Raw genomic sequence first — 19,240 nt, forward strand, 5'->3', positions numbered from 1 at the left:
GATATTGAGCCGGTGTATGAATTCGCTACTGCATTCATGTGGGAACAGACATATTTGATATAAACGTAAGCCGACAGAAATAAGGGTGAGGGTAATGCTGAAGTTGGGCAGATAGGACAAGAGGTCGGCAAAACAATGTGAACCTCGCTCGGAATCACCCATACCTCGCCCTTATGGAATCACTCAAGCTCGCACTCATCAAAGTTTTCTTTAACCATACTCACTCGTACTCAGACTCACTGAAATTCTTCTCTATCGTAGTCTCTGAGACTCAACAAATTATTACTCACCCGGACTCACTGAGAGTCAGATTCACGCTATATTCCAGTCTCGGTGAGCCTGAGTGAATCGGCTCATGAGTGATTTGGCCGACCTATATAAATCAGATGTGCATGTTGTACTCGCTGTCGACGCTCACCGGAAAGTAAACAATCAATGACCGCACCTCCAAATCTGTATCGAAATTTACGAGTGTTCGTTCGGAAACGCTCTTTGCTATACTGGCGGGCTGGTTTCACAAATAATATTTACACCATCAGGATTGGATGAAATTTTACAGCCGAGCTTTCAAGCTTTTCTTGATGCCCGTGGGTCAGCAAAAAAAAAAAAAGCCCACTTAGGATTATGAACAGACACGCCCACAAAATGTGCACCTGTTTGTCCGGCGTGGGATGCAATAACTTTGATAGACGAGACAACGAGCACAGAAAGAAAAAAATAAATAGTGAAAAGGAAAGGGAGAAAAAGAACTGTGGACAGAAAGAAAGGGAAGGAAGAGAGAAAAAGATAAAAGGCACAGTAACGAATACAGGAATAGATAGAAAGAGAATTCGAGAGTAAGAAAAGGAAAAAAGAGCGAAAATTATAGAAAGGGAAATAAATACACATAGAGAGAAAGAGATATAATGAAACCGGCATTCACCCACAGTAGCAGCTTTTTCGTGTATGAATACAACCGGTGAGCGAAGCTCCTTAGAAATGGTACGCAAACGACTGTGCGCCTGATCTCGCTGCTGGCTTTTGTGAACGGACTAAGGTGGGGAGTGGTTGGGGAGAGTGTTTGCTGTGCTCGGTGGCGAGAACGACGGTAGCGAGCCGTCTGCCGGGAGCGCGCACCTGTTGTTTTGTTCGGCGCACTTGCCCGGCGCAAGGAGCCTCGACGGCGACGGCTGAGTGCGAGCCTAAGGAGCTTCGCTCCTAAACAAAAACAAAAAAAACATGGGCAGCGTGTTTGACGCCACTGCAATATACCAATAAAATTAAGTTCCAAAAATTTCGCGAAATAAAATGAGCCATATGAAATGCTCGTATTAGAACGCATATCATAAGTGGCCTCGTGAACACAGAGCTGACGCCATGGCACTGCAGGGTCTTTCAACGTTCTGCTCAGGTTTGACTCTGGTTCTGGACATCGAGAGAGAAGAGTACCTGCGCTCGAGCAGTGAGATGGGCATGATCGTAATGGTGCACAGACGTGGCGTAAGTCCCGACCCCAACGAAGACGGCATGTACTTGTCACCACTCATGACCACCTACATCGGCATCGAAATGGTGAGCTTTGTGTACAGCAGTCGCTGGTAGAGACATACTCTATATGCTACCTTTAGGTAACTTGTATACAGTAACTTTAGTTGTTAGGTGATCATAGTGCCACCTGCATAACATGAGAAATTAATAAACACTAATTAAGAATCTGGTAAATAAAATTGGAGAAGTTCTGCATATTGTTGCGACGCGCACCTCCGACGACGTTACGAAGGGCGCCTCGAAATCTCACCCCTGCAACCACTGTTTCGAAAGACGACGACGCCAACACGGTCCCGAAGGCGCCACTGCTTCGAATTCCACCGGGAAGGTCACCAGCCGTTTGGTAGCGTAGGTTTCTCAGCTCGCGACTGCTTCTGCGCAGAGCTGATTGACGAGCGGACGAGACAACGGTGAGTTAAACAAGGTTTATGTACAGCATATATACAGAGGCATTACAAATTCGGCACTGGGGCCGACAGAGACGCGAAGAGCCGAGCTCTTCTCTCTAACACATAGCTCTACAATGGGTCCGCTGTAAAAAGGGGGGGTCTCTTCGACGCGCCGCAGGGCTTCTTTTATATGCACCGGGTCCAACCAGAATGTCCAACCAGAAGCGCCGCTGGTCGCGAGGTCAGAATCCTCCAATGAGGTCGCCGGTGGGCCGCGTCCTTCTTTCTCATCGAATCTGGAGAGGCTGCGCTGCAGGTGGCTGCACCCAAGGACGAGTGACGTCGCCGCGCATTGCGTCAGTCGCCTCCCAGACAGGAAGATGCCAGTTGTTTACTCGGCGGGCTCGCTGGCTGCGCTGACTCACTGCACGTGCACGCCAGAGAGGCGCCGCGCATGTTTACGCCGTTGAGTTGTTCGTGTCAGGCGGGCTGGCCTTGACACAGATGGCGTTTTTCAGAGGCACGGACGTTCGCTGTTGACTCGCAGGCATAACAATATATATAGGACACATAGAAAACATGCACGTGATAAACTTGCTAAACAAAATATGGCAAACGTAGTCTTATGCCTCAGTCACACAGGGAACTTTATGCACACTATAGGTGCCTCCTCGTTGCTACTCGAACGGGTGTCGATTTCAAAATCACTGATTGGTGGAGTATCGAAGCAAAAATAATTCGTGAAGTTGCATTAGCAGCGGCCCCCGATTCCTCAGTGCTTTCAATGAGTACTTGCAAACAATGTTGACGGTGTTGACGATGATTGGGGTAGGGAGGAATACCTGGCTACACGTGCTCACCTGGCAGAAGAAATGTCAGCTGAAACTGGCGTCACTGTTTGGTGTGGTCAAATCATCAAATGGGGCCCTTTCGGAACGTGAGCACGTGGCGATTCCGCCAGTGATGTAGTACATTAGTGGACTTGGCACCCGTTTTGAATCGCGCTTTATACTGTTAATACCAATCAATATTACAGATATTAATTCTTCCTTGCAGTTATCAGCAGCGAATCGTTACTAAGGGGTTGATAACTACATATGGATGCATAAAAAGTGACATGCGTATTGCTGATGTCGCTGTCTCTGTAATTGTGAGCACATATGATTACGTTACGCGACCATAAACTTGTAGTCGAGCCCCGAGCTTGCATCATTGCTCGACAGGCAATGCATATGAGAAACAATAAATTAGGATAGTAGTGCTGGTCGTTCTTGCACGGATAATACTGATAATAATCAGGCTGTTTACCTGGGCTCTAATCTTATATAGGTGCCGGGCGTTTGATTTCATTAGTTTACTGATGCCAGATAACGGAAAATTGGAGAATCGTTATGATAAATGATTACACTGAAATGTACTTCGGTGACGTTGGAAAGCGCACGGTGGTAAAAATTGAAGCGTTGCGTATTACAATAGCTTGACGATGTATGAGGGCGATACTTGGATGGCGGCTTTCAGACTTCTACGCGGCGTATATTGTAGTTTGGCCGGCACATTACTGCGGTGTCCCAATTTTCGCGATTTCGCATGCTGTTTAGAAGGTGTCGGAAGGCTAAACAAATCAAGTGTGCCGAAGAAAGCACGGTTCTTACTAGGGCGAACGCAGATGCAGGTGCATCATCGTTCGCAGAAAAATTGTCACATGACGTGGGACGTTTGCACTCTCGAACACTCTGTATTTCCGGAAATATTTTTTGTTCACAAATTAAAAGTAGGGGAGCATGGTAGTCTGAGGTATAAAAAGGCTCACATTTCATTTGGGCCAACTTTAGTCACTGAGTTACAAGCCCATCACGCGTGCCATTAAAAAGTATTAAGTTTATGTTACCAATTGCTCACTGCTGATATATACATATATATATCGTATGCTGACTTCTTTTCATCTTCTTGGTCATTTATACTGTCGAGAATACGACCTTTTTCACAATCCTTCCTTGTGTTGCACTATAGCGCCTGTGACTGGATAGCCTTAGATGGTCGTTAAAATACCAATTCATGCGAATCCAGAATACCAAATACCCATTCAACTGGATAGATTGTCGTCAAAATGCCATTCAGAGACGCGAAATGCGCAGTGATGTCTCTATCTGTATAGTTGCACGCTGCCGACATACACGACATTCTTCATGGATGCAGAGGATGATGGAGCGTCTTCCTGCCCCGTACAAAGACCGTTGCGTCACCATGTGGCCTCCGATTTGGCAGAAGTACGTCGCACCAGACCAGACCTACTTCCAGCAGGTCAGTACACCACAATTTTGTTATCGTTATTATAGACACCAATAAGTCTAACCGTACCGGGTAACTATCTGGCACAGACGCGCAAACGTTCTGCCGCTGTATGGTGGAAGCTGGAATGGCGGAGGTGCCGCATAAAAAAGTTCTTGCTGTCTGAATTTATCGTATGAAGAAAGAAGTTCGCATTGCAGTTGGAATTATAGTTGTACGCGAGGTTAGAACAATATACCATGCGCTCGACCGCTGTGCATACAACATGCCTATGTATTGGAGTGGTTCCACTCTGATAAATATATGATTTCGCAGATAAATCTTTTCGCATCTTATTGCAGATAATGAAGTGGTCGTTGTGGCAATGATACAGTCTTGAGATTATTCACTGAACGGACGCAACTGCGTTAGTTTTCCGAACTATTCTGCAGAAGTGTAATCGACTGGTTTGTTTGATGTTTCCTAGCGCAAAGAAGAATCACGAAAAAAGAAAAAAACACCCGTGGTGATTATTTTTCTAAAATACTTTGTCATAAGAACCACAGGAAAAGGGGCAGATGTCGCTGAGAAATGGTGATACAATTACTTGAAATGAAATGAGCTTTATTTGTACCAGGCTCTTTGTAACTGAGCCCTAAGGTTGGTGGCCTCCTCAGTCCAGGTAGCGTCACCAGCAAAGCCTCCCACTAGTCTTCGAATGCTTCCTTTCGATAAGTTTCTTTCCCTTCGTTTGCGTTTGCACTTGACGGTGATGACGGTGGTATGCCCGGATTGTTGCGACACTCCAGCACCATGTGGTGCAAAGTGTTGCACTTGTCTGGAGGGCGAAACTTGCAGTCCCGCCGGAAGCCCCCTGGATACATTGCGTGCATCAATGTTCCGTGCGGGTAAGTTCCGGCTTGTAGTCTTTTTAATATCACTGCTTGTTCCCTACTCAGACTCTTGTGTGTCAGCGGGTACCACGTCCTCTGCTTCCTGTAGTGTGCCAAAATGTCTGCGTACTTCTTCGCTATGCGCTCATGCTCTTCGTGACAGCCGTCGGTATACGTGTTCCCAGCGTGTCAGAGATGGCTCGGCGTGCATGATTTCGAGCCGCAGTGTGCGCCGCCTGGTTCCCCGCGAGAGACTCATGTCCCGGTGTCCAAAGGATGGTTGTTTTGTCAATCTTGGTGCTTTTTAGTACGTGTAGTGCTGCCTTTCCGATCCTTCTGTGTATGTATCTTCTGCACGACTCTTGCGAATCTGTTATCACGGTAGCCCGCGTCTTCTTGCATGTAGCGATGGCCAGGGCTATGCCCAGCTCTTCCGCTGTACTCGCGCCCTTCGCACGTATGGATGCTGCTCTCAATCCTTTGCCGCTCTCGTCGATCATGCTTATAACAAAACGGTCATTTGTAAGGTAAGCCGCTGCGTCTGTGTATCTCACATTTTCTTCATTGCTGTTGGTGCGTTGTAGTATCTGCTTGAGCAGTTTTATCCTGTCTTATCTTCTTCCTTTGTCGTATTCGGGGAGCATGTTCCTTGGTGTATGGCTTATGTGTAATTTGTTTCTGATCTCGTACGGAATACGCTAAGGGACGTGCATGTCATCCTCGATGTGGTAATCCAAATCTTGGAGTAAGGCTCTACCCGTATTCGTCAGCTGCAGTTTCCCCAGCTGGTTGACATGGGGTGCTTCCGTGAGCTCTTCTCATGTTTGGCGCACTCCCATTTTGAGCTACTTTTCCGCTGATGCGGAGGCGACAGGCCCATGGCAATCTCGTGGACTTTACTGATAAGAGTGTTAATTTTAATCCTCTGGCTATTCTTCCTATCTACATACGGGGTCCCAAACGTGATTATGCTTGTGACTAACGCCTGGATCATTTTCGGGCAGTCTTCTTCTTTCAGTCTATGGCTTTTGCTTGTCACCCTTTTGATCAAGTGGTTTTATCAAGTTTTACCACTAGGACTGAGTCCAGCACTTAAGCTTAGGGTGCTGGTTGGTTCATAACGAAGGGGAACGAATCTAGCAATATTGGGACGTCGATGTATAGACGTAGGTGTGTTTGCTTGATAGATGGCTTGCACTGACGTCACGGAAATCGTCATGTTGGTTCACTGCATTGTAAGACGCGAAAATCGTGACGTCATGTTTTTTTATGTTATCAGTTCTTTCGTTATTTGCAGGCAGAAGCCAATGAAATTCGGGCCACATCGTTATCATAACCATAGCAGGTCAAGCGCGATGTGATCATGCTGCCTGTATGTCATCAACGCCGCCATGTTTGTGAACCAGTGCGTTATAGAGCTCCGACCGCGAAGTCACGTGCAAGCTATCTTTACGCTGTTTGTTCCCGTTGGACATTTCACCATCGTTGAAATTATAACTCTCAAAGCCGCTGTTTTATAACTTCGTCAAAGATCGCGAAAGTACTTTGCATCACCGCTGTTTGATAAGTATAGCGTCAACGTCAGAATCACGGTGTCAGAATTCATCTCCACCAGTCATTGTGGTCTAGTGACATGGTGCCTTCACTGCTGACCCGCAGGTCACGGGATCGAGACCCGACCACGACTGCCGCATTTTTGATAAAGGCGAAGATGTTCGAGGTCCCTGTATACTTATAGGTGCGCGTTAAAGAACCCCAGGTATCAAAATTTCCGAGCCCTCCTCTACGACCTCTCTCGTTGTGATATAGTTGATATTGTGGCGTTAAACCCCATTAGAATTCATATCGCTTAGGTGTTGTATACAGATGTTTATGAGCGCAAATGCAGTAGTATACGTCATGGCCTAAATCGTGGCTAAGGACTTGAGAACAGGTAAATAAGTTGCTTGTATCACCACAACATTCATGATCATGTTGTTATGACGGTGAAACACTAATCAGTGCCAAAAACGCGAGTTCGGGATTGGTCGACCCTAATTGTGGCCGGAAGGATAAGCTTCCCTCAAGCGATAATAATAAGCCGCCGCAGCGGTTCAACTGTTACGGTGATTCGCTGCTAATTCGAAGGTCGCGTAGGTCTGATCCCGGACATGGCGGCTACATTCTGGAGGAGGCAAAATTCTATACCTGTGAATCCTAGATTTAGGAGCACGTCAAGAAACCACAGGTGGTCGAAATGTCCGTATTCTTTACGTTGTGCCTCATAACAATATAGCAGTTTTGGTGCATGAGATGTCAGACATATTTACTTTAAGTGATAATATTCGTCCTCCGTGGTCTTAACCGGGGCCACGGATCAAGTTTGTGATCTATTAATGCATCTATTACATTTCAGAGTAAACTCTGTAGCCCGCTTTGTAAATAGCAGCAGCATTTGCGAAGCTCACTGTTTGACGAGATCATGGCTCCACCGCCTTTGTTTTTCATAGGAATAGCATCAATGCTCCAAGAAAGCTTGGCGTCGCGTAACGTTTCACAGCAACCGCGAGCGTCACACAGCGCAATACATACGCCTGGCACTTTGTGACACTTTCATAAGTGACAGTTTTTCCGGTGACGACGAACACTGCCGAAAAGTATAATTAATTCTAACGATGTTATGGAATGCAGGTTATGCGAACAAAAAGGAAACGTGAATTAGCAGATGATTATGTGTGACACGTGCCATTTGCCGGGTATATCACACGACCATCGGCACATTGATTACAAATTCTGCCTCATCATAGATGTATGGCAATGACTGTTTATAATTAACACTTCCGTAACGGTAAATAGACGCGGTACCAACTACTTCACTTAATTATGCATTTGTGTATTCCTTGTTTTTCTATTTACTTCCGTAGAAGCTCCTACTGTTTTTTTATCACATTCTTGGATTTCACGTGCAGTTTGTTGTCTCATCAGTGTCTTGTGCCTCACAATTCTACGCTAAAGCCGGGTATTCAGCCTGGCAGTACTCTTCAAATGGATCAATAAAATTGCTTCGACCATCGATCGCTTTGAGTGGCTGTATTTACTTACTACTATTTCTTGCTTCCTAGATGTGCTTCTCGGTTTGCTCGCAAGTTCTCATCCTTAAAAAATGCCAGTGCATGAGCGAGGAACTTCCGCAAGTTCGCAATGTGACGGGCGCGGCCAACATCATGTGCAGGAACGACGATCATCGTAAGTGCGTTCATCGCTATTGGTGCGCTTCCGATTGTGGTGTTCCTATACACTCAGCTTCGCCAATACTGTCAGCCGCGTTTAAAATGTCGGCTCGCGTTTATACGAACGTCTACTTCCTCCCACATACTTCAAATCACTATCATTGATGCGCAAGCTCAGTATTTATTGACCATGCATGGTACTTGCAGAAAGAATGGAACGAACTATTTCACGGGAAGTTGATAAATATATATCATGTGTCATCTCTTTCAAAAAGAAAAAGAGATTTTTTACTTGTACTTGTTTTTTTACTTGTATTATACTTTACAAATAGCAAAGTACAATTCCGTATTCCCGAAAATGCCACTCTTATCGCGAGATGGCGTTTGTTGGTAAGTGAGCGGACGCGCGAAATGAATGTGCGAATGGAGACACCACCTTGACGTTCCCGCACCAAATACCGTGGCGTAGAAAATTTTGACGGCGTCTGCTCGGCTCCTAAGTAGTTTCTCGTCGCTAAAAGTGAAGTGCACTCGACCGCAAAAGTTTACGGAACGTGCGAGCGCGTGCCGAAAAGCCCTTTCGCGACACTTTCGCTATACGTCAGCGGGGGTTGACAGCACCGCAGCGTCCGAACAGCATCTAACCCTTAATCTGTGGCCTGTCTCTTTTCTGACTGGGTACAAATAATTTTCACCTCTCACTTTTTTAACTCGACGTGCTTTTTGACATATGAGCGTCTACGTACTTTTTCCTCGAGAGCCATCATGAGCATTATTGTTATCAGTCGCGATCTTTATCACAAGGTTACTCTGTTCGAGGCACGCCGTGATAGCCTTTATCCTGCTATCAAAGGAGAAATGTGACGGTCATACTGCAGATAAACGCTTCGCGTGAATACTGCGAGCTAACAATGAGCTAGGTGGCAGTAGAAAATCGAAAAACCAATAAATGACAGGGAGACCCGTTTCCGGCCTACAGCACTGCGGTCGACCGTAGATTGCGCACTTCTAAGTGGCCCGGAGAGCCAGTTTGGCGCATGCACTCGCGTGATCCGCAAACTTTTTTTGTTCACTGTGCAAGGTCACATGTGGGTGCCATATACCTAACGTACGAAGTTTCAGAAGGTTTCATCGATCCAACGTCGGCAAAATACGAAAATTGCGTGTTAAAATAGGTGACGTTATGCGTGGAGTTCTCTGCGCGATACCTTGAATTGCTCCCCCGATAATGAACTTTTGGTGGTGATACTTGCGACAATAGAGTTCTCAGAGTACAGTTTATCAATCTAACCCTAGTCATTGTTTCGCTTTATTGTCTCTTTAATGAAATGTTTTTGCTAGATTGTGACCTCTATCATCGCACTTGTGACCGTGCACTCAAACTTCCTTTTGCATCAGCAGCGCCAGAACGCATGGCGTATATAGTGATAGAAAGTACCGAAACTGGGCCGACACGGTCACATTATCTGTGGCGTCGTATTTACCATCAATACGCGAGAGTGTTCGTTCTCTGGGACTTTAAGAGCGCTCGTGCTTCATGCGGTGCACAATGAACCATAAAGCGCGTTTTCGTCTCGTGATACCTTACCAGACAGCCCTGTTGAAGGCTTGTAAGAACATCTATTTTCGTTGTTTATTCTCGGTAAAACATCCCCGACCATCCGAATTTCGGGGTGGCCAGGGCCCCTAAGGTGTTCCCTTAAGTCTGTGCCGCGTGGTACGTATCTTTTTGCCGCATTCTTCGTTTGGCGACATGCGTCATCTGTCTGGCTTATCGCGTGCATTGCTGTTTGCAGTTCGTATACGTTCCCTTATTCACTTTTAGGGGACCGGTGTTTTACACGATTAGTGTTGCGGATAAGCTTTTCGTTGACGCCCACGAAAATTGCGCGGAACCCCAGCCACATACAGTCCCGCTGTAAGAGTCATAACTATTAGTCACTAATTCAGGATACTAATGATTCTAAATATTCGGATGTGCACAACACCGGTAAAACATAGCGGGTATTGCCGTGCAATATGTGTCAGCTTTTGCAAGGAAGTGTGCCACGCACATAGTTATTATTCTAATTATCTTACGCTGCGTCAGATATAGTGGCCGAGGTTGAGCAGTTTCGCGCGGCTTATCGAGAGCAGTGCATGCGCATGCCCAAGAAGCAGCGACGTCACACGGTCCACAGCTGGCGTGCCGGAGAAGGCCTGGAAGCTCCTAGAGTGACGTCCATCCGTCCATTCGTGCGTCCGTAGATCACGCTACGTATATCCTGGCATATCCGAGCTAAGCCACTGCTAATTGTTTTCGTTTGTTTGCTATTTAGCTATCTGCACTATCCGACCATTGAAAGGCCTGGATAATCAATGCTGCATATCGTTGCGCCGATATCGCCATATTCGTACTCAAGAGTCTCGCACGGGTGTATTGTACTGAGCCGCTCGTTGGTATCAGTACTGATATGGCTTACCTACATATCCCGTTGAAACGCACGAAAAGCGTCTCGTGCGATCCGATTTTGAGAACGAAAGTGCTTTGATGTATTCACCTAAGTGCATAGAAAATTTATACAAATGCAAAAATACGTCGATACTATACGTATTTGTATTGTTGCTTTGTTTTTCTTCGTTTCTGATTGTAGCACCGTTTCTGAATTCAGCACCTCTGATTAGCGCCTTCTGAACGTCTCACCATCTTCTTTTCTGATAGGTAGAATATGCTCCGAAGAAATTTTGGCGGACACATCTTACAGAAGCCTCAAGAAATGCGACTGCCCTTTGAAGTGCAGGTTATTTGAATCACTTTACATCTATTTGTTCCCCGTTATTTTGTACTTATCGTCGTTACTTTCACCAAGCTTTTTGTTCCGAGTGGCGTTAGCTTTTCTTGCGTGGTTTTCTAAAAATAATTCATTGACTACAATACGCACAAAAATGCATTTCACACTGCTTTTAAAACTTTTTTCACAGTTACACTTGGGAAATATATATATATATATATATATATATATATATATATATATATATATATATATATATATATATTTACTAACTTTGCCAAAGAGAGGGAGGTCAGTGCAATGTAAACAATCGACTAAGCCTTGCATACTCTTAAGCTACAATTTCTTAAGAGGCTATAAGTTTCAAGCATCGCACTTGTTTATTCATTATATTGACAACGCGCCTTTTTCTTACGCTATTTGTATAAGGTGTCATTTATCACTTTGTATCATGTATCAATATAAACAAACTTGTTTGTAAAGCACTGCTCTGATCACTGCAACTGTTCCTTTCCTCGTGCTTTCTCGACGCGTTATGACCTGCCACATTTTATCATCGTTGACCCATTGGGGCGTTGCCGTCCAAACGCCAACTTTCATCAACGTCTAATTTTATTTTTATTCATTCTGTCTTTTATACAGTCAAGAAATTTACAAGACGTCCATATCACGGACGGGATGGGCACAGAGTCTCGTAAGTTTTACTTTCGAAAGCATCACAAATGTTCATACTTTTAAGAAAATTTTTACGGCAGAAATGCACTTTTTTCAGAAAGTGAGATAATTGGTTAAATTAGCCACGCGTAACTCAAAATGAAGCCAAAGGTAAAAAAATAGTCACGTTTCCCAAGCCTCCACCAATAGTGTAACCGTTGAGCTTAGACACAACTTCATATACAATGTATTTAATAGTATATATATAGTTCAACGCCCCAGTACCACGGCATGCATAAAGCGTTTTAAAACAGCGAAAGAATAACCAGTCGTCGCACAATGCGAATAGCGTAACGAGTGGGTCGTCCAATGGTCCAACCCATTACAAAAACTTGTTCTTGTTCAGCTACTAACTGTGGCACGTACCCACTTCAGGCGTGATTCCTCATCGTCGTCAGCCACTGCATGAACAATTGGCACAGAATTCCTTGCGAGTGTTCCAGATCAGCTCTACATAGCGGGCCCGGTTTTTGGTGGGCGAGCTGAGAATGCGGAAAGCGGACTCTTGGACTCGTCCTCGCGCGAAATTCAAAATTGCGGTTTACGAGTCGGGGAAGGACGCACCGGGCATCAACGTGTGTGAGGGCAAGCGCGATCGCCGCTTCTTCCGAGGATTCCGGGTTGGATGCAGGGAGAGGGCGAAGTGTTGCGGTGGGTGCGCGGTCAATTATTGCAACTGCTGCGTCGTCGCCCGTGCAAGCGGCATCCACCAGTGTGTGAAATCCGAAAATGATCACTCTATTGTATTTTTTTAAACTGTGTCACTCATAACAAGCCAGTTCCGTGTAAACGTTATAGCTCTCATAAATATACGATATTTTTTCTACGGCAAAGTTCTCCTGTAGTGGTTTTTTTTTTCTGCAGAAAGAAAAATAAAAACAAGGGGAAGAGAATCATGACTGCTTTACTTTTTGACATTTCAGCGGTCTGGAGAGGGCAAAAACAGTTTACAAAACAGGTACGGATGAAACGTTGCTTTTGCATGCAATAATTCAAGCAAATTTCTACTTGAAGAAACTTTCACTCTTTGGAGTCGCTCTATTCTGCAGAGTGTGTAGATGACATCGTTTTTCTTTCTATTTCCTATTTCTTCGCAGAGCTCTGGTCAAAGCTGTTATCTACTTCGAGTCAATCATCGTGGAGAAGATCACACAAGTTCCTGAGCTCAGCGTAAGTATACGGAGGCAAGATCAGATAGTGAAAACGAAATCCACGAGCTTCTTGCGTACGCTTCGGTGCAGCACGTGTTACATTTCTAAACAAAAGCAGCACCACATTCTCACCATTTGTTCGCGGTATCTTTGTTGCGTTCGTGTTGCGTAAATGATCTACAGTGGTTTTCATTAATGATGGAAGTATGGAATAGATAAAATGCGTAATTCTAGAATGTATACACGACCCTTGCGATTCTCCTCTCTCAGAAACCGTCGCTGTGCAGCTGTTTGCAGTACTATCAGCGTCAAATGAAACCCGAACAGCGACAAGCCTTTGCGATAGTGTAGTGCGTGGCGCCCAGTTATCACGATTGACAAGCGCGCATCCTGTTCGGCAGCTTTGCGCATATGCAGTGCGTGCCTGTTCGTAGTGATAAGTGGACGATACGCACTATACCATCGGTACGCACTATATCATCGCCGCTGTTCGGGTCTCATTTGAAGCTAATAGTACATGCCGTTAACACGTAGACAATATGGACGGCGATGACTAACCTGTTTCCAGATCACTAAACATGATCTATTTTGTTTTGTTTTAACTGATGAGGATAACTGTCGACGCTCTGAATTTTTAAGCGCTAGCGAGTCATCACACATTATCTGTTATACACTCCGTAACAGTATATATATATATATTGCTACGATACTGAGGATGCGCGTGGAAGAAGAGGAGAACGAGGTTGGCACGAGCGGTGATCGGCCAGATCCCTGGACTCTCGCATTGATCATCTCCTGTAAATAAAGGCATCCATCGCACCGTAACAAGATTGGTGGAAGGTGCGGGATACAGCGGAGCGATCCAAGGCCAACGATCACGGAAGCGCTACCTCAAGAACTACGCCGAAGCCGCCGACTGGCTGGTCTACCACCGCTCTCTATGGATCCGATTGCTGACGGCGACACCACGCACTCTTCGTCTGGCGCTGCGTGGCCCCGGCACATGGTACCCCGAAGCTTCTCAGGGAGGGTCGGAGAAGACGTCGACGAATGGCTGAAACACTTCAACCGTGTGAGTAAATACAACTGTTGGGATGCAGCCTCCCGGTTGTCCAACGTCGGATTGTTTCTTCAAGGGACGGCGTTGGTGTGGTTTGAAAACCACGAAGAAACAATAATGACCTGGGAAGCGTTTGAGAAAGAAATAGCGAGCTGCTTCGGGGACCCATTGATGAAGAAGAAGCGCGCTGAGGAAACTTTGATGCAGCGTGCTCAAGTCCCCGGTGAAACATGCACAACGTACATTGAAGAGATCCTGAAATTGTGCAAGTCTGTAGACCCACGCATGAAAGAAGATGACAAGGTAGGGCATCTTCTCAAAGGGGTTGCTGAGGATGTCTACAATTTCCTCATCGGCAAGGACACCTTGGCGTCTGTAGCGGACGTAATACAACACTGCCGCACGTTTGAGACACTGAAGGCTAGGCGCATCACTCCCAAATTTGGTAGACTTGCCAACGTCACCACCGTTGCAAGTGTCGACGTCCCTCCAACATCCCCCTGTGATCTTGCCTCAATGATCAGGCAAATCGTACGCGAAGAACTTGGACGACGTGATGCTGTCAACCCGCGGAGAGCACCTGCTATCAACACCTCCCCGCCATACGACGCAATGTGTGCTGTCGTTGATGCCACGCTATATGATGTGCCCCAATCAAGAGCACCAGCGCCCCCACCCGACAACTTACATCATCGCCGTGGTTTCCAGAACGCCTCCCGCCAACCGCCTACAATGGTGTCTTCGTGGGACCATCATGGGCACATGGCGCCTCGTGGAAGGTTTGGCGACGTGCGTGAGGCCCCTGTGTGCTATAACTGCGGTTTCCTTGGACATGTGGCTCGATTCTGTGGTCAAAGGCGTCGCCCCCAGCAACGCTACTACGAGGGATCATCACCTTCTTCTCGACAAAACCGCTGGCGCGGTGGTATGCGTTCAATGCTGGACGCGTACGTTGGGGACGGCTTCCAGCAAACGACCCACAGTGATACACATGTAGGACGCAATTTCCATCGGAATTTACGCAACGACTCGCCTTCCTCCGTGCGAAGCTTGACGCCCCCCACAACACGCCGGTTCCGTTCCCCATCTCCTGGTCGACGCGTCACCTCCCCGCCTCCGGGAAACTAGGTGGTGCGGCCAATGGAGGTGAGGTCGCCGAACATTTGTCACTACATCCGCCTATGCCTCCACCCGTTTTTATGACTCAAAATAGGGTCCCCGTGCTTATTGATGGACTTCCTACGATGGCGTTGATAGATACTGGAGCAGCTGTTTCAGTGATGAGTCTTAACTTCAAATTGCGGCTAGGACATAAAGTGATGTTTCGCTGGGACAGTTGTGCATCATTTCGTGCAGTGAGCGGGGAGACATTGTGCCCGATCGGTGTGTGTGTTGTTAGTGTCACTTTGGGTGACAAGGTCTTCGAGGCTGAATTCGCCGTCCTGACCAGCTCCACCCATGACATCATCTTGGGCATCGATTTTCTACGCGAGTGCGGGGCTACTGTAGATTGCGGTGCTGGCGAGATTATGCTATCGGCATTTACTGACGATCCTAGGTGCTGTCAAGGATCTATCACCGTCATTGAGGATGTTGTCTTGCCGCCCAACTCGATGAAGACCGTACGCATTGACGCTTCTGCCTCGGACGCCGGAAAGTTTGATGTTCTTGTGGAGCCCATTCCTCTTAATTGCGCCAAGAAAAATGTGCTCATTCCACATTGTGTTCTGTCGATCAGTGATAGGCGATCGGCCTTATGGGTGTCGAACTATTCAAATGAACCTGTTATGCTACCCGGCGGAATGCGACTCGCCCGCTTCGAACAAAATGCGACCAGTTTTATTGCATCTTTAAGTGACGAGAGAGTAGATCCTATTTGTGCAACGTACCATACAGAAGCCAACTTTCTGAGTATGGTAAACAAGTCGCTATCATCAGAAAAACGTCAAGCTTTGGTCGAAGTCCTTGCGAAGCACGCTACTATATTTGACTTTGCGCAGAAAGAAGAGCAAATAAGTGTACCCGAGTGGCGTACTCGCCATGGGATTGACACAGGATCCGCTCACCCTATCCGGCAGAAACCATACCGTGTCTCATCTGCGGAGCGCAAGGTCATTACTCAACAGGTAGAAGAGATGTTAAAGAAAAGGGTTATTCAAGAGTCGTGTAGTCCTTGGGCTGCCCCTGTGATTCTTGTCCGAAAGAAGGATGGTACATGGCGATTCTGCGTGGATTACAGACGGCTCAACTCTGTTACTAAAAAGGATGTCTACCCGCTTCCCAGGATTGATGATGTCATCGATTGTTTACATTCGGCATCGTACTTCTCATCCGTGGATTTGAGATCTGGTTATTGGCAAATACCCATGCACCCGAATGACAAAGAGAAAACGGCCTTCATAACCCCAGATGGTCTATTTGAATTCAATGTAATGCCGTTTGGCCTATGCAACGCTCCAGCCACGTTTGAGCGCTTCATGGACTGTGTGTTACGTGGACTAAAGTGGGAAGTTTGTCTTTGCTACCTGGATGACATTATAATATTTGGCCGTACATTCGATGAACACACCCATCGTCTAGACATTGTTCTCACCTGCCTTGAGAGAGCTAAGCTCACCCTGAACTCTAAGAAGTGTCACTTTGGCAGCCGTGAGACTCTCGTTCTCGGTCACCTGGTGGACAAGCATGGCGTTCGACCCGACCCCCAGAAAGTCGCAGCAGTCAGCAGCTTCAAACAACCTCAGTCGGTACGAGAGTTGCGAAGCTTTTGGGTCTATGCTCGTACTTCCGTCGCTTCGTGCCCAGGTTCGCCGACCTCGCTTACCCTTTGACGTCCCTACTCAACAAGAACGCACCTTTTCTGTGGTCAGCGGAATGCGAGTCGTCTTTTTCGCAACTCAAGTTTGCTCTTACGTCAGGGCCCGTACTTCGCCACAATGACCCATCTGCTGCCACAGAAGTTCATACCGACGCCAGTGGTGTAGGTATTGGCGCCGTCTTGGTACAACGCCATGGAGCTGCTGAACACGTCGTTGCCTATGCCAGTCGCTGTTTAAGTAAGCCGGAGCGAAACTATACTGTCACAGAGCAGGAATGTCTCGCGGTCATATTCGCCGTGCACAAGTTTCGCCCTTATATCTATGGACGCCGATTCTCGATTGTCACGGACCACCATTCTTTATGTTGGCTCACTGCATGGACTACGGGACCCATCTGGTCGTCTTGCTCGTTGGGCATTACGATTGCAAGAACACGACTTTGAAGTCTGCTACAAGAGCGGTCGTCGTCATGCCGACGCTGATTGCCTTTCACGACTTCCCCTTCCGACAACCGAGTGTGACGCTGACAACTTTGATGAATATTTGGCTGTAGTGGATACTCCGTTCCCCGACCTAACAACTTTTCGAGCAGAGCAACGCAATGACAACAGTCTCGCTTCTTTCTTTATTTCCGGAACGAACGGTCAACGTGGTTTCGTCGTAAAGGATGGCGTTCTTTACAAAAAGAATTATTCCGGCGTAGGCCCTCGCCTACTTCTACTTGTGCCTATAAGTCTTCGACAACACGTACTTCGAGCAATGCACGACGACCCAACATCTGGCCATATGGGTTTTTCTAGGACATTTTATCGCACGCAAGAACGCTTCTTCTGGCCGAAGATGCGTAAAAGTGTGACTGCATACGTTGCGAGCTGTGAGCAATGTCAACGCCACAAGCGTCCTACAACTCCGCCAGCCGGACTACTTCATCCCATAGCACCCCCGAGTTCACCATTTGACGTCGTAGGTGTCGACCTGCTCGGCCCTTTTCCGCGATCAACGAACGGCAACCGATGGATTATTGTGAGCGTTGACCACCTCACACGTTACGCCGAAACTGCGGCGATTCCTGCGGCAACGGCCACTCAAGTTTCACAGTTCATGCTGTCACACGTTATATTACGCCATGGATCCCCCCGTGTCATCATCAGTGATCACGGGCGGCAATTTGTTGCCGATGTAGTTGAAGACCTCCTTCGTCTTGCTTCATGCCATTTTCGTCACACTACCCCGTATCACCCGCAGGCTAATGGTTTGACGGAACGAACAAATAGGACTCTCGTCAACATGATTTCCATGTATGTTGATTCTGGACACAAAACATGGGACGCGATTTTGCCATTTATAACTTTCGCCTACAACACTGCACAGCACGAAACAACGAGATACAGTCCATTTTATCTGCTCTACGCACGCCAACCCCGCACAGCTCTTGACACTATTCTTCCTTTTTCCGAGACTGATCAACCTACTCTCGCCGAAACCATTTGCCGCGCAGAAGAGGCCCGGCGCATCGCCTGTCTTCGAACTTTCGTCTCACAGAAACGCTCCAAAAACCGTTGCGACAGAAGTCACCGGCACGTATGGTTTGAGAAAGGGGATTTGGTGTGGCTTTGGACGCCGCTTCGCAAGCGCGGCCTCTGCCAAAAGTTTCTGGCCAACTACACCGGTCCGTTTGTTGTCTTGGAACGTCTAAGCGATGTCACATACGTGATATCTCAGCTGTTGTCAACTGGCCGCCGCTCAAGCAAGACCAACATCGTTCATGTTGCCCGTTTAAAACGCTATCATCATCGCAACGAAGCCTAACTCGCCCGGTGGGCATCGTCTGCAAAGGGGGAATTGCTACGATACTGAGGATGCGCGTGGAAGAAGAGGAGAACGAGGTTGGCACGAGCGGTGATCGGCCAGATCCCTGGACTCTCGCATTGATCATCTCCTGTAAATAAAGGCATCCATCGCACCGTAACAATATATATATATATATATATATATATATATATATATATATATATATATATATATATATATATATATATATATATATATATATATATGCGCGGAATACTAACCAACCCCTATACATAGCCTTCATAGATTACTGGAAGGCGTCGAGACATCACAGTATAATGCAGGCACTACGGAATCAAGGCATTGAAGAACCATACATGAACATACTTGAAGAAATCTACAGTGGATTGACAGCCACCACAGTTCTTCATAAAGAAAGCAACCAAATTCCAATAAAGAAGGTTGCAAGGCAGGGAGACACGATCGCTGCTATGCTATCTACCGCGTTTTTACAGGAGGTTTTCAGGACCCTAGACTGGGAAAAGTTAGGGATAAGAGTTAATTTAGAGTGTCTTAGTAACCTGCGGTTTGCCGATGGATTGCCTTGATGAGTAACTCAGGCGACGAATTACAGCTCAAGATTACTGA

General features: G+C 46.7%; 1 protein-coding gene across 1 annotated transcript in view; it reads left to right on the forward strand.

Moving 5' to 3' along the window:
- LOC119169561 (acid-sensing ion channel 1C) overlaps positions 1 to 19,240 on the forward strand; it is a 46,769-nt gene that overhangs the window by 23,157 nt on the left and 4,372 nt on the right. The window contains exons 6-12 of the mRNA XM_037420601.2: positions 1,391 to 1,551; positions 4,113 to 4,217; positions 8,179 to 8,302; positions 10,988 to 11,066; positions 11,700 to 11,751; positions 12,695 to 12,729; positions 12,869 to 12,941. Of these exons, the coding sequence (XP_037276498.2) occupies positions 1,391 to 1,551; positions 4,113 to 4,217; positions 8,179 to 8,302; positions 10,988 to 11,066; positions 11,700 to 11,751; positions 12,695 to 12,729; positions 12,869 to 12,941 (629 nt within the window). The remainder of the gene's footprint in view (positions 1 to 1,390; positions 1,552 to 4,112; positions 4,218 to 8,178; positions 8,303 to 10,987; positions 11,067 to 11,699; positions 11,752 to 12,694; positions 12,730 to 12,868; positions 12,942 to 19,240) is intronic.

Source organism: Rhipicephalus microplus, chromosome 2 (assembly GCF_043290135.1).
Source record: "Rhipicephalus microplus isolate Deutch F79 chromosome 2, USDA_Rmic, whole genome shotgun sequence".
Taxonomy (NCBI): Eukaryota; Metazoa; Arthropoda; class Arachnida; order Ixodida; family Ixodidae; genus Rhipicephalus; species Rhipicephalus microplus.